Source organism: Ascaphus truei, chromosome 2 (assembly GCF_040206685.1).
Source record: "Ascaphus truei isolate aAscTru1 chromosome 2, aAscTru1.hap1, whole genome shotgun sequence".
Classification (NCBI taxonomy): domain Eukaryota; kingdom Metazoa; phylum Chordata; class Amphibia; order Anura; family Ascaphidae; genus Ascaphus; species Ascaphus truei.
This window is the reverse complement of record NC_134484.1, coordinates 117,189,199-117,205,345: the sequence shown is the minus strand read 5'-3', so window position 1 is coordinate 117,205,345 and position 16,147 is coordinate 117,189,199. Positions and strand designations below refer to the sequence as shown.

Genomic DNA, 16,147 nt, shown 5'->3' with positions numbered 1-16,147 from the left:
AATTTAGGTCCCAGCGAGGACGATGGGATTCACCAGGGGGAGAATGTAGCGGGCATGTAAAATGGCTACAGTCATCTCTCCTGCTGACAGTAAGGCCTGGTAAGTTGTGGGCATGCCAGCAGTAATTATGGAGGTTTGCCCTCACACCCTGGTGAGGTGCCCTGTGTATGGATGGGAGTGGTCACAGGCTCTGACTCCATGGTTAGTGATGTCAGAGGTGTGTCAGCTTCCAGAGTGTACATAAGGCACAGCACTGTGTCTAAGAGTTAGTTCTGGGTAGTTCTGCCAGAGTTCTGTGAGGAGTATGAGTTATGTTATAGTAGCTGAGTAAGAAGACTGTGTCCAGGGACCTGGCACAGGGTAAAGACATCCCGACTGGGATAGGGAATCCCTATTAAAGGAGAATTACACCTTTCAAAGGGAAGCACTGAATGATTATGAGTGGCTAGAGAAACTACTGCGAGGGGCAGCTAGCCCACCTCAAGCAATAAAGATGCTCTTAATTACAAACCCTCTCGTGTACATGTGTGGAGTGATTGTACAGAGAGGAGCACCACAGAGGAGTTCCTCGCCAGGACCATCCCCAAGTGACCGAAGGGACCCTGATAAGGTGGAGGCGCTGCACTGGAACTAGGTAGGACTCAGCACACTACCTCAGCTGCCTGTCTGGACGGGTTCTCCCCACACACCATCATGCGGGAGACTCAGGAGTCCTGTTGCCAACAGGTGCACCACCAGACACTCTCACACTGTAATGGGGACCGGTTAGACCACAGGGGCCAATGTGAGATTGGGTGGGTCAGGCCAGTTCACAAAACCCGTTACATATATATATATATATATATATATATATATATATATATATATATATATATATATATATATGGAAACACAGAAAAAGAAAACCTCTAAAGTAGCACTCAGACAAGTGTTTGCAAAAAACAGAAAGGGTACTTTAATTGAATTCAAAAGAAATAACAGACATACAAACAACTGACTGGAGAGCCTGCCTGACTAAAAAATGAAAAAAACAAATGGACAGAAAAAAACAAAAAAATTTGATACAACACAATATAATAGACCCAAAAAAATATGAAAATATGATGCCCTTAAGAAACTAGCTTACTGTGGGAACAAAAGTTCCCGCAATAAGGCAATATAGACCGGCCGGTCACCACATATATAAGAGACTGAAAAACATCATAGGTCTACATAAATAAGCATGGAAAAATACACAAAAAATAACATAAGTGTTATGCTGATAGAAGTAAAAATGTCACTAGCAAAGTGTAAACCTATTGCAACTCAGGTGATGCTAGAGCAAGGGAGACATATAAATGAGTATATTTAGTGACCCAAAGACATAGATTGAAGCAGATGGGAAACAAAAAAAAGGGAGGGATAAAATAACCCAAGATACTCAGCTCCTTGATGTAAAGATACTGCAAACATAAATCAGCACAGCACAGTCCACTGAAAAAGTCCAAGCATGTAGGACACAGATGGAAGTCCAAAATAGGGCAGAGGCAGGCAGGATCAACAGCAGCATCAGAGACCACTCGTGAAGAAGGCTTAGTTGCCGAAACGCGTTAGTGGGCTAATTTTAATTTTTGCTGCTGTTGATACTGTGTTTTTTTCATTTTTTAGTCAGGCAGGCTCTCCAGTCAGTTGTTTGTATGTCTGTTATTTCTTTTGAATTCAATTAAAGTACCCTTTCTATTTTTTGCAAACACTTGTCTGAGTGCTACTTTAGAGGTTTTCTTTTTCTGTGTTTCCATATTAATTTCTTTCCTCTAGCACCACCTACAGCTTATACTTTTGCTATAACTTTTTCAGATATATTTTTCTGATTTAGGTAGGTTTTGACTTTGCTTTACTTATTGGTAGTGATGCGGTATTCGCTCTTCTGTGTATGTTATATATATATATATATATATATATATATATATATATATATATATTTATATATATATATATATATATATATATATATATATATATATATATATATATATATATATATATATATATATATATATATATATATATATATATATATATATATATATATATATATATATATATATATATATATATATATATATATATATATATATATATATATATATATATATATATATATATATATATATACACAGTGCTCGACAAATACGGTCGCCAGGGCCAACAAGATTTGGCCTCCTGGCGACTCAGCCTCATGGCCGCGCAGCGCACGCGGTTCTATGCTTGTTTAAAAAAAAAAAAAACATTTTTTTTCAAAATCCTGATTGGTTTGATGGGACTTGGCGCGATGCAAGGTTTTTTTTTTTTTGCCAGCTACAGGCTCTATATAAGCCCACGCACACGAATCATCCTTCCTTTTGTATTCTGCTTGAAGGTTAGTACACCATTGCCACAGTACACCATTGCCTCACTGACCCCCCCCTCCCATCCTCCCCAGCCCGGCATCGATCACAATCAGGAGCCCACGCACCCAAGCAGCATCACTGACCCCCCCCCTCCCGACCCCCCAGCCCGGCATCGATCACAATCAGGAGCCCACGCACCCAAGCAGCATCACTGACCCCCCCCTCCCGACCCCCCAGCCCAGCATCGATCACAATCAGGAGCCCACGCACCCAAGCAGCATCACTAACCCCCCCCCCTCCCAGCATCGATCCCAATCAGGAGCCCACGCACCCACGCACCATCACTGACCCCCCCCCCCCCCCACTCTCTCCTTGTGTCCAACGGATGCTGTGTCTGTGTGTGTGTGCTATGCTGGGTCTGTGTGACATGCTGGGTGTGTGTGTGTATGTGTGTGTGTGTGCTGAGCGCCTGGGCTGGCTGGTTTGCTCTATATGAGCAGGAGCAGTGACGTCCTCAATCCTTTCCAGGGCTGTTTATAGAGGAAGTAAGTGCTCCCCCTGCCTCATGCATTACCATCTCCACAGCCCGCCCGACCCCCCCTCCCTCCTTGTGTCCAACGGATGCTGTGTCTGTCTGTCTTTGTGTGTGTGCTATGCTGGGTCTGTGTGTGTGCTATGCTGGGTCTCTGTGTGTGCTATGCTGGGTCTGTGTGTGTGACATGCTGGATGTGTGTGTGTGTGTGTGTGAGTGACATGCTGGATTTGTGTGTGTCTGTGTGTGTGACATGCTGGATGTGTGTGTGTGTGAGAGAGAGAGACATGCTGTGTGTGTGTGTGTGTATGACCTATGCTGGGTCTGTGTTTGAAGCGCCTGGGCTGGCTGGTTTGCTCTATATGAGCAGGAGCAGTGACGTCCTCAATCCTTTCCAGGGCTGTTTATAGAGGAAGTAAGTGCTCCCCCTGCCTCATGCATTACCATCTCCACAGCCCGCCCGACCCCCCCTCCCTCCTTGTGTCCAACGGATGCTGTGTCTATCTGTCTTTATGTGTGTGCTATGCTGGGTCTGTGTGTGTGACATGCTGGATGTGTGTGTGTGTGTGACATGCGGGATGTGTGTGTGTGTGTGTGTGTGTGTGTGTGTGTGTGTGTGTGTGTGTGTGTGTGTGACATACTGGATGTGTGTGTGTGTGTGTGTGTGACATACTGGATGTGTGTGTGTGTGTGTGTGTGTGTGTGTGTGTGTGTGTGTGTGTGTGTGTGTGTGTGTGTGTGTGTGTGTGTGTGTGTGTGTGTGTGTGTGTGTGTGTGTGAGACATGCTGGGTGTGTGTGTGTGTGTGACATGCTGGATGTGTGTGTGACATGCTGGATGTGTGTGTGACATGCTGGGTGTGTGTGTGACATGCTGGGTGTGTGTGTGACATGCTGGGTGTGTGTGTGTGTGTGTGACATGCTGGGTGTGTGGGTGTGTGTGCATGCATACGAGTGTGTGTATGAGTGTGTATGTATGAGAGAGTGTGTGTGTGTGTGTGTGCGTGTGCGTGTGTAGGTGTAGGATACCTGAAGTGTCACCCCACCCAATCACCCCGTCCCCCCACACAATCACCCCGTCACCCCACCTAATTACCCCACCCAATTACCCTGTCACCCCACCCACCCAATCACACCCCCAATCAACCCCTGTCTCACCCTCTGTCTTTCGCCCTCTCTCTCTCGCCCTCTCTCTGTCTCTCGCCCTCTCTGTCTCTGTCTATCGCCCTCTCTGTCTCTTGCCCTCTCTGTCTCTGTCTCTCGCCCTCTCTGTCTCTGTCTCTCGCCCTCTCTGTCTCTGTCTCTCGCCCTCTCTGTCTCTGTGTGTCTCTGTCTCTCTCTCTGTCTGTCTCTGACCCTCTCTCTCTGTCTGTCTCTGACCCTCTCTCTCTGTCTGTCTCTGACCCTCTCTCTCTGTCTGTCTCTGACCCTCTCTCTCTATCTGTCTCTGACCCTCTCTCTCTGTCTGTCTCTGACCCTCTCTCTCTGTCTGTCTCTGACCCTCTCTATCTGTCTCTGACCCTCTATCTGTCTCTGACCCTCTATCTGTCTCTGACCCTCTCTCTCTCTCTGTCTCTGACCCTTTCTATCTGTCTCTGACCCTCTCTCTCTGTCTGTCTCTGACCCTCTCTCTCTGTCTGTCTCTGACCCTCTCTATCTGTCTCTGACCCTCTATCTGTCTCTGACCCTCTATCTGTCTCTGACCCTCTCTCTCTCTCTGTCTCTGACCCTTTCTATCTGTCTCTGACCCTCTCTCTCTGTCTGTCTCTGACCCTCTCTCTCTCTCTTTGACTCTCTCTCTCTCTCTCTCTGACCCTCTCTCTCTCTCTTTGACTCTGACTCTCACTCTCTCTCTCTGACCCCCCCTCTCTCTCTTTGACTCTCTCTCTCTCTTTGACTCTCTGTCTCTCTCTCTTTGACTCTCTCTCTCTCTCTTTGACTCTCTCTCTCTCTCTTTGACTCTCTCTCTCTCTCTTTGACTCTCTCTCTCTCTTTGACTCTCTCTCTCTCTCTTTGACTCTCTCTCTTTGACTCTCTCTCTCTGACTCTCTCTCTGACTCTTGAACTCTCTCTCTCTCTCTGACTCTCTCTCACTCTCTCTCTCTCTCTCTCTGACTCTCTCTCTCTCCGACTCTCTCTCCGACTCTCTCTCTCTCTCTGACTCTCTCTCTCTGACTCTCTCTCTCTCTCTCTCCGACTCTCTCTCTCTGACTCTCTCTCTCTCTCTGACTCTCTCTCTCTCTGACTCTCTCTCTCTCTCTCTCTCTGACGCTCACCCTCTCTTACCCTCTCTCACCCTCTCTGTGTCTCACTCTGTGTCTCTCACCCACACTCTATGTCTGTCTCACACTCTGGATCTGGATATCTTATTTACCCTGTATATCTTAACTGCCCTAACTACACAGAAATAACCTATACTGCTTTCTTCCAGATCTGACTCAAGCTTCACACGGAAGACATCGGAACCCCCCCTAACCCAGAAGACCGGTAGGGAAAACCTCCCCTCCAATGTATAACATTGCGGGAATGAGGGTACATGGACATTGAGGGACTGCGAATCAGGTAAGATCCCAGCCGGGATTGCTGCTTCAGATATTGTGAAGCGGGGATGTCCAGACACTGGTTAAGGGGTTCAAGAAACTAGTCATTCACACCTGGCTTTTATTTGTACATCCGACACACACACACACACACACACGTAACAAGGACTAATTGTAGTATAATGTAATACAATAAATACATTTATGTCAAAAACGAATGTTGTTCTTACTAGGAATTTATTAAATATTTTATTTATATATTTTATTTTAAAGCAGGGTTGGGGGAGGGACTAGGGGCGGAGTTGGGGGCGGGACTAGGTGGCGAGTAGATTTTTTGGTTCGGCGAGTAGATTTTTGGGTGATTTGTCAAGCACTGTATATATATATATATATATATATATATATATATATATATATATATATATATATATATAGCCATGTATCCCTTTGGCTACAAATCTGTATTCAATACCGACCAGTTGCTGCTTTAATACTCCTGCCTGTGACTGCAGTTTATCAGGGGAGTACAAGATGGTTTTCCTGCAGGAACTGCACCCAGCTCTGCTGGGACCTGTGGGGAATGGAGGCGCTGAACCCAGAAAGCTGAGAATATCCTGAAATCCTGTCCTGTCTTCCCCACTGTTATCGGCGGACACTCAGCAATCCTGTAAGCCTCACAGGTACAGCACAACAAGAGTACAGGTAACAGTGATCTCCCAGAGGGTGGGGAAACACCTGTTTTATATATACAGCTCAACCCCATTATAGCACGATCCGCTATAACGTGGATCCGCTTATAGCGCGGTTTGAGCGTGGACCCCGTTTAAAAAAAAAAAACATACATTTTTTGCTCACACACTGCACACACGCACAGCACACTGCACACACTGACAGCACCAGCACACAGCACACTTTCACAGCACCAGCACTCACAAGCAGAGCACACTCACAGCACGAACACAGCCCCCCTACCTTTGATGTCAGCTGCTGGGGCATCTTGGGGCTGCTGGTTGATGCGGGGCGGGGGGGATTGATGCGGGGCGGGATTGGGGCTAGGGGAAATCGGTGGGGGATCAATGTGGAGCTGCTGGGGGAAGTGAGGCTACGAGGGGAATGCTGGGGGAAGTACGGTGCCTGCTTGGGGACGTGTAGGGCTGCTGGCGCCCCACCACCTCTTCCCCCATCCTCCCGATCGAGCGCACAGTGGCCATTTAAAAAAAAAATTAGCGGACCCCGGTTATAGCACGGTCGGATCGGGTGGCCCCCAAGTACTGCGCTATAACGGGGTTGCTATATACAGTTAGGTCCGGAAATAATTGGACACTGACACAATTTTCATAATTTTGGCTCTGTACACCACCACAATGGATTTGAAATGAAACAACCAAGATGCAATAGAAGTGCAGACTTTCAGCTTTAATTCAAGGGGTTGAACAAAAATATCGTATAAAATGTTTAGGAAATGCAACCATTTTCATACATAGTCCCCTTATTTCAGGGGCTCAAATGTAATTGGACAAATTAACACAATCATAAATAAAATGTTCATATTTAATACTTTGTCGAGAATCCTTTGCAGGCAATGACTGCTTGAAGTCTGGAACGCATGGACATCACCAAATGCTGGGTTTCCTCCTTTGCCAGACCTTTACTGCAGCTGTCTTCAGTTGTTGTTTGTTCATGGGTCTTTCTGCCTTAAGTTTTGTCTTCAGCAAGTAAAATGCATGCTCAATCGGGTTGAGATCAGGTTATTGACTCAGCCATTGCAGAATATTCCACTTCTTTGCCTTAAAAACCCCCTGGGTTACTTTCACAGTATGTTTTGGGTCATTGTCCATCTGTAAAGTGAAGCGCCATCAAATCAACTTCGCTGAATTTGGCTGAATCGGAGCATACAATATATCCATATACCCTTCAGAATTCATCTGGCTGCTTCTAACTTCTGTCACATCAACAATAAACACTAGTGACCCAGTGCCATTGTAAGCCATGCATGCCCATGCCATCACACTGCCTCCACCGTGTTTTACAGATGATGTGGTATGCTTCGGATCATGAGCCATTCCAAGCCTTCTCCATACTTTTTTCTTCCCATCATTCTGGTACAGGTTGATCTTAGTTTCATCTATCCAAAGAATGCTGTTCCAGAACTGGGCTGGCTTTTTTTTACATATTGTTTGGCAAAGTCTAATCTGGCCTTTCTATTCTTGAGGCTTATGAATGGTTTGCACCTTGTGGTGAACCCTCTGTATTTGCTCTTGTGAAGTCTTCTCTTTATGGTAGACTTGGATAATGATATGCCAACCTCCTGGAGAGTGTTCTTCAGTTGGCTGGATGTTGTGAAGGGGTTTTACTTTACCATGGAATGGATCCAACGATCATCCACCACTGTTGTCTCCCGTGGACGTCCAGGCCTTTTTGTGTTGCAGAGCTCACCAGTGCGGTCCTTTTTTCTCAGAATGGACCAAACTGTTGATTTGGCCACTCCTAATGTTCCTGCTATCTCTCTGATTGATTTTATTTTTTTTGCATAGAATGTAGAAAGGAAGGAATGGTCACTACTTCCTAGAGCACCAAACACAAGCGTAGTGAATTAAAAGTTCTTTATTGCAAAAAGCTGGACATCATGAAAAAAGCTCTGACGCGTTTCATCCCGTACAAGGGACTTTATCAAATCTTTGATAAAGTCCCTTGTACGGGATGAAACGCATCAGAGCTTTTTTCATGATGTCCAGCTTTTTGCAATAAAGAACTTTTAATTCACTACACTTGTGTTTGGTGCTCTAGGAAGTAGTGACCATTCCTTCCTTTCTACATTCTATGCTACGTTTTTTGAATGGAGCACACAGGAGTCTCCATTTGCAGCAGGTGATATTCATCCACGGAGGGCGGTATCCAGTTGTTAGACGCCGGAGGACACCGCACACCGATCCCCGGTCTCAGCACAGCTGATTGCTTCTCGGTGCGGCCCCAAGACGATCTGTGCGCGCGCACGCACCATCACGTGGGCTCTCAGACCAGCGCAGCCGTTTGCAGAGGCACAGCTCCCATACCAAGTACACCGGTGAGGTGAGGGGTGGGCTCGCAAGCCTACAGCGGAGCAGCGGTACCTTCAGCCGGCGTCTCCCTCAGGAACGCCATACACGTGATTTCTCCAGCCACGGCATACCCGGCAGCTGTTTATGGTTCATCACGGGGCACGTCTTCAGTTCTCTATCTGGCTGGAAGGGGTGGTATTTGATACCAGTCGGTAAGGTTAGCATTATTGGGACTTATATGGGTCACAGTTGGTATGACGGTGGTCACATTTTCCTGTGCCCCTTGTCCACATTTGCTCATTAACCTCCGACTGGTTTTTTCATACTAATATAACCACCCCACGCTTATATTATATGCACTTCATACCTTATACCTGCTTGGAGACTCCAATCCTTAGCTCTACCTGGACAGTGATTGCATACTACAACATATGATTGTTTAGCATATGGATCTTAGGAGTTCACTCTCCATTTTTTTCTGGATATTATTTTTTTTGCAGCCTAAGGATGCCCTGTTTCACTTGCATTGAGAGCTCCTTTGACCGCATGTTGTGGGTTCACAGCAACAGCTTCCGAATGCGAATTCCACACCTGGAATCAACTCCGGACCTTTTACCTGCTTAATTGATGATGAAATAACGAAGGAATAGCCCACACCTGTCCATGAAACAGCTTTTGAGTCAATTGTCCAATTACTTTTGGTACCTTGAAAAAGAGGGGGCTACATATTAAAGAGATGTAATTCCTAAACCCTTCCTCCAATGTGGATGTGAATACCCTCAAATTAAAGCTGATTATTTAACTGTAACTTGAATTTATTTTGGTACACAGCCGAAATAACAAAACTTGTATCAGTGTCCAATTATTTCCGGACCTAAGTGTGTGTGTGTGTGTGTGTGTGTGTGTGTGTGTGTGTGTGTGTGTGTGTGTGTGTGTGTGTGTGTGTGTGTGTGTGTGTGTGTGTGTGTGTGTGTGTGTGTGTGTGTGTGTGTGTGTGTGTGTGTGTGTGTGTGTGTGTGTGTGTGTGTGTGTGTGTGTGTGTGTGTATATATAATAAATATTTTATTGTTTAGCAACATTTGCACCTGTGTTTTCTTTCTTTTCTCCATATATTACTAATGTGTATAGTGTAACACTAGGGCAGCATTTGTTGTTACATTTTATTGATTTATTGTGTTAATTTGCGCACTTAGTATTTTTATAGTATATATATATATATATATATATATATATATATATATATAGCTGTATGCATATTTGCTTTCCTGTGGAGGGTTTTTGTCACTTTTTTTACTCACCATAACTTAACTCAGTATTATGGTATATATATATATATATATATATATATATATATATATATAAATAAAACAATTCTGATGGCATAATTCAATTTCCAAAGAAGAATAAAAAAATGCACAAATCACTAGGGTGAGCAATTGAGGGAGGCTTAAAGGAAGTGGTTTGTCGATAGAGCTGTGACATCCGTGCTGAAAGACTCTAGAGACCAAATCAGGGTATCCCCCTGATGACGAGGACATAAGGCACGATCACCCATGGCAGGAGTTAGCGACAGAAGTGACCAGGCTTAAAGAATCTTTAATTTCTACATGCAAATTAACAAATCACTGAAATTGTGAGTCTGCATTTTTAAACTCTTTTTAGGAAATCTAATAAAACTTTAGTACTGTACACCATGAGAAATGTTTTTTGGGCCAATATTGTCCAGATACCATTTTCAAGTGACAACAGACCACTAATGAGCAGCAGCGCTTAATTGGCACCATACCTGCCACTTAATCTACTAACTACTTTGCATGTTAGATTTGTGGCATTACTAATTAACTGATTTATTAACATATTTTGTTTACGGTAACCTTACTACCAACTTTCATTTATTTTTATACTAGTACCTTCCTCTCTCATTGGCGCAATTTTCCCTAACTATACAGTATGTGCATGTAAAACAAAATTAAGTGCGTTCTCCATAATGTAAAAACAAATACATGTTAAAAAAAAATTGTAATCCCCCACTCTATCCACTCCTCTCCCACCTTTATCGCCCTCCTCCTCCCCCAACCAGGGGTTTTGTTTACAGTAACCTTATTTCTAACTTTCATTTATTTTTATACTAGTACTTTCCTCTCTAATTGGCACTTTTTTTTCTAACTATACATTATGTGTATGTAAAACAAAATTAAGAAGTGCACGCTCGCTCCAGTGTAAAAAAAATAACACACGTTAATAAAAAAAGATTAATCCCCCACTCTATCCACTCCTCCTCCATGCTCCCCTTTTCTCCCTCCTATCCCTAAAACTCCCTTCCCCTTTGTCTTCTCCACCCCCTCTCCTCCCTGATGCATCCCCTCACTCCAACTTCTACTGCTTCTCTTCCCTCCACTCCCCCTTGATTTTTCACTTTTCTTGTCCTTTTATGATTTTTCTTTTCCTTCTATCATTTGTTCAATTTTTAAGTAGTTAAAATATTTTGTTAACTTTTGTTCATAATTATTGCTCTAGTATTTGCTAGACTATTGGTCTATTTTACTATCCACTCCCTATATATGTTGTGTATTTATTGAAATAATTTATTTTTGCTACATATTAGTACTGATTTCCTTTTTTGGATTTCAGTTGAGTGTTTACTTTTTTCACGTGCTTTTCTCTATTATGATTAGATGTTTGTTGCACTCTGGTTGTATTGACCCGTGTAAAAGCGGTGCAGAGATTGTTGGCACTACTGTATATAAATACAGTATATACATAAGTGTATGAGATCAATTTGTACTTTAAAATCAATCCCCCGTTTTATTTTCCACTCATTCACAATTATACAGTGCTTCAGGAGATATATATATACACACACACACACACAAACACGCGCACACGCGCACACGCGCACACACACAAAAAAAAAATTCACACAATACTTAATAATTTTTTTTATTGCAATAATGTCCCAATCAACAACATATGCAAAATGTTCGAATAACCGCTTTTTATTTGCATTTCTACCGCAAGTCAATGTAAATGTATAGTTAGTGAAAAAAAATGAGAAGCATTTCTTGATGACACAAATATAAACCAGATATGAATAATAGGCATGAAAAACAGAACTATTACCCATTTTACAAAGAGTACAATTGAATGAAAGAATAGTGCAGTCATTCTACAAAAGCATTTTACAAATATATTAATTTAACATTTTCTAGGCTACTTCAACTCCCAACAGGCCCAGAAAATCACACCTTTTATAGACCTGAGGATACAGCTTTTGCAATATTTAGACTAAAAATATTTATTTCAAAGAACTAAAATTTTGCACCTAACAGCTGAGCCTCTTTAACATAACACAAATTCCTTTTTGCTGTTGTAACATTACCTAATCAAACATAACGCAGGTCAAGATACATATAGCAGCTATGTTGACCCAAGCAGAAGAAAACCACCACCACCACCACACACTATTTAAAAAAAAAAATAATAATCAACCTTAACTGAAGCCATCTCTTAAATGCTAAAATATTTCTATAGTTTACAAAGCATTTGACAATACCACCGTCCACCACAGCATAGTTGAGCTACAGTAAATAGATTTCCAAATTCAAAATATTCTACGTAAGAGTTGAGACCATGGATATTTACATAATAAATATTAGCTCAATGTGGTTTATGACTTGACAAATATTGCCATTGTTTTACTAAAGTTACTGTATTTTCCCTCTGTTTAATAAAGCTATATTTTTGTATATAGTGTCAAAAATATTTTTTATGTCTTTCTATTGCTATTGAGCAGGGAATTATAATGACGTCTACCATGTAACTCGATATAGCTGGTGAGATTTCTTCAGAAGGAATGTTTGAAATTTGTGCCCAACAAATAAAGTATCAAAAGTATCTAATGATCAAATGAAGCACATTAAACTGCACTGCTTCTGTAAATGAAGCATCTAAAATGCAACTTTTCTGGAAATGCTAAACCCCTTTCCAAAACGCAGATAAAATGGTAAGCATTAGGAAACAGTTTGGTTGGGAAACAAGAAAATGTTGATATAATTTAACGTTCAATTAAACCAATGGTATATTTTTTTTATGCTATTCTCCACAAAACAAAATATGGGTGGAATTTGCCAGTGTATTACTCCATGCTCTTCGATTACATTGTGTCTCAGAAGAAACATTTTGCCTGGAGGAAAAGCAGTAATTGTGACATTCTTCACAAGTAATGATAATTTCCAGAGTCAGATTTCTTGCAAAGTCTCTGTCTCAAATACAATTACAATTATTTGCTTGCTTACGTCAGCTTCAAAAATATCGTGATCCAAATGGCCAGTTTGATATTTAAACACCGATGGCTGAAAATAACTGGAGCTTCAGTCTGGCATTGGGATAAACTAGTTCACTCCCAGTTTTAATCAGCACAGATGTGTACCACCGTACAGTATGTGTTTTCTACTCTGTCATAATTTTTTTCTCCAAAAGGCAGATTGGACTAAACTGCGAGCCGGCCAGCTTTTGTTATCCAAAAAAAATAAATATAGAAATTAAACAAACTACTATCTATACTGTATATCAAAGTGAAAAAATCTATTAAAAATGACCGTGGCAACTGTACATACATTTAAACTTTGTAGCTTATTAGTAATTACAACCCCAAAAAAGTCTCCATTACAATTCTTTCATTACTGCGTTTAATCATTATGAAACAAATTCTTGATAGATATTCAATGGAGATTTAAAAATCTTTAAATAGCTAATGGAATTGTATTAAGTATATAAGAAATATATGGGCGTCAATGCTTTGATGAAAATAGCAAAAAAGCAGCATTTGATGGAACATGATTTCCATACCTGTATACTTTTAAATGATATATATATATATATATATATATATATATATATATATATATATATATACATACATATACATATATATATACACATATATATATATACACATATATATATATATATATATATATATATATAATTTATATTATATGTTCACAAAATCATCACTTCAATCTAAATTTATATCTATTGCACTATTTTATTCCTTAGAACACATGACAAACAAATAATGAAACATTTGGAAGGGAATGCTTCACTATGATTTATGTATCTTAAATGTTTCAAATGTATTTGTACAAGAAATGCAGATAGCAGCTATTCAAGGTCACAATGGTATGCCCCTCAAGTGCTATTATGTTTATGCCGTCTGGGAATTTAACTACCCTATGTACAGTATTACAATATCTGCAGAGGGTTGCAAATATATATTTTCCTAAATAGCAACTGATACCATACATCACTTTGGGATAACTTCTGTTGCAGCTAAAATCTTGTGTACATTGTATCTCAAAATGTAGAGAAAATATAGATTTTAAAAAATAAACAAAATTGCTGAATGGAGAGTTAGGACCGGTTTAAGTTTCCATGGTATCGCTTGCTGAAAGTTAGATCTGCCCAATTAGTTCTCAAGAAATGCTACATTTTCAAGAAGTAAATGAGATATCAGCAGGAATCAAACAGTTTCAGATTCAAGTGCATCATTTCTCTCTGTAATAGGTCAAGTAAGCCTTTAAAGATTCAGGGAGGGGAAGGCTCAGAATTTTCTCTCGTAGTAGATTTCGTGGAGGTTCCTCAGGTTTCAAAGCTTCATTATGGTCTTTATCCTCCTCTTTGTTGTCCTCGTCAATCTTTTCATCATCATCACTGTCTAAAGGTTGAGGAATAAGTTGATTGCCCACAAACACGTAGGTGTTTATACGGCGCCTGCGGCATCTCCTTAGTTTCCGTTTTGGAGGTGCCTTTGGAGGAATACCTTTGGCCTGCATCTCATCGTTTATGCAGTTTCTAAGTGTACGGCGAATGTAAATGCGAGCCAAGTCCTGAAGGCTCCTAACAGAACAGGCAGCTGAAATCAAGAAAAAGTAAGTTATTGTAAAATAAGCAGAACAATTAAAAAAGTTATTCCTATGGAAGTCTAAAACTTTTAGGGGCCTATGCTATATCCGCTACAGCAGGCGATCCTGACGTTTTCAGATGAAATTCCCCATTGAAGTCAATTGGGAATTTTGTCAGGAAACAGCCTGATTGGCCACTTGGCACATATACAATAAGCCCTTAAAACACTCAAAAATGATATTTGCATAGAAAGGTGAAATATATGCAGTAGCACTATAATGTTATAAAGCACTAAAAGGAAGTTTAAATACAACTGCAAGTAAAAAATTGTTTCTACAGTAATGAATTACCCAATTAAAACTCAGCCAGATTAAAATCACTGTTTAAGTTTCGATACATATTCAAAATGCTTAAATATCTACAGTGCATAACCAAAACGTGAAGCCATTTCTATAATTCATAAGTAACATTTAACCTTTTTTTGCTAATATGAATCACATAACATGTTTAAAATGTTAACTTCAGAAAATTTACTCAATACAGCTCAACCCTGTTATAACGCAATCCGTTACAACACAAATCCGCTTATAACGCGATGCAAGCGTGGCTCCCAATTTTTTTATTTATGAATATTTTACAACACGATTATTGGGGTCTTAAATACTTTATTGTACAATGCATACAATTGTACATTATTTCTAACGTTTATATCGGGATGTGATTCTTTGGACCCCAAGCAAAGCGTATTAACGGGGTTGAGCTATCTCATTCCTTGATAAAAAACGATTCATTCTTCTGAATCGCAAATTTAAGGTTTACCTACTAATGTATATGGATATACATGTATGGATAACTAAAGGTCATGGCCGGTTCTCTTGGAACCTAGAGTCCAAACAGCTTATTAATGTTAAGTAGCCTACATAAAAAGAAAAACATAAATCAGCACAATGTTTTAGCTGTCATCATAACAGTAATGAAAAAAAGTTAAGCGCTCTAAGGGCACTTACGTAAGCTTACAGTATCAGATTTATGATTGTCATTCTTATTTGGTTGCATAAGAGGAGCAAATGAAACTGCCAAGATGTTTTTGCTTTCCCATGTATTCTGCCCAGTTCTCTGAATCTGTGTTAGCTACGTACAAGAAGTTAAATATAAATTAATTATTACATCAGTCATTTAACATACTGCATTATATAATACAGATGATTACAACAGAAGATACAGCATAGGAAATATGTTAAAAGACAAAATACATAATTTATTAAATAAAGCTGCCACTACCTGGTTTTGGACACAGCGGTGACTACAAAGTCTGGCAATAAAAATGTGCAAGTGTTATGAGATGTGCCTCGAGTATAAAATAGTAATCATTAGTCTTTTAAATATAAGAAAAAGGTAAATAAAACATAAATAATGTATAACATCATTAGGTAAATCGATCCTGTGATATGCTGGTTTAAGCGTAAATATAGCTGACAACGATTGTTGTACACTGTATTTCAAATATGCAAACCGGTAAGTTTTACACTCTCTAGATACTACAGAATATAATGCAACTTAGATAAAGAATCTCCACCATAAACAAAATTATCTAACTATGGTTTACATTAAGATGTTCAGTCTTTTATTTGGCAGAATCAAAGTTGTAGGACAATGTTTTTTTGGGATGGGGGGACTTTTTGGGGTGGGGAGACGCTTGTCTCAGGTGCAATGTCTACCTGACAGAGGAGCTTGTCCCCGCAAAAATGTTGTGCTACCGCTACTGG

The 16,147-nt window shown here is 40.6% G+C and overlaps 1 protein-coding gene across 3 annotated transcripts in view; it reads right to left on the bottom strand.

Moving 5' to 3' along the window:
- Positions 1 to 11,401: 11,401 nt before the first annotated feature.
- PCMTD1 (protein-L-isoaspartate (D-aspartate) O-methyltransferase domain containing 1) overlaps positions 11,402 to 16,147 on the bottom strand; it is a 67,604-nt gene continuing 62,858 nt past the window's right edge. For 2 of the 3 annotated variants that reach the window (XM_075584462.1, XM_075584463.1), the window contains exons 5-6: positions 15,389 to 15,512; positions 11,402 to 14,391 (exon numbers count right to left, since the gene is read on the bottom strand). In XM_075584462.1, the coding sequence (XP_075440577.1) occupies positions 14,024 to 14,391; positions 15,389 to 15,512 (492 nt within the window). In that variant the 3' untranslated portion in view covers positions 11,402 to 14,023. The remainder of the gene's footprint in view (positions 14,392 to 15,388; positions 15,513 to 16,147) is intronic. The other variant, XM_075584464.1, reaches the window with a different exon arrangement.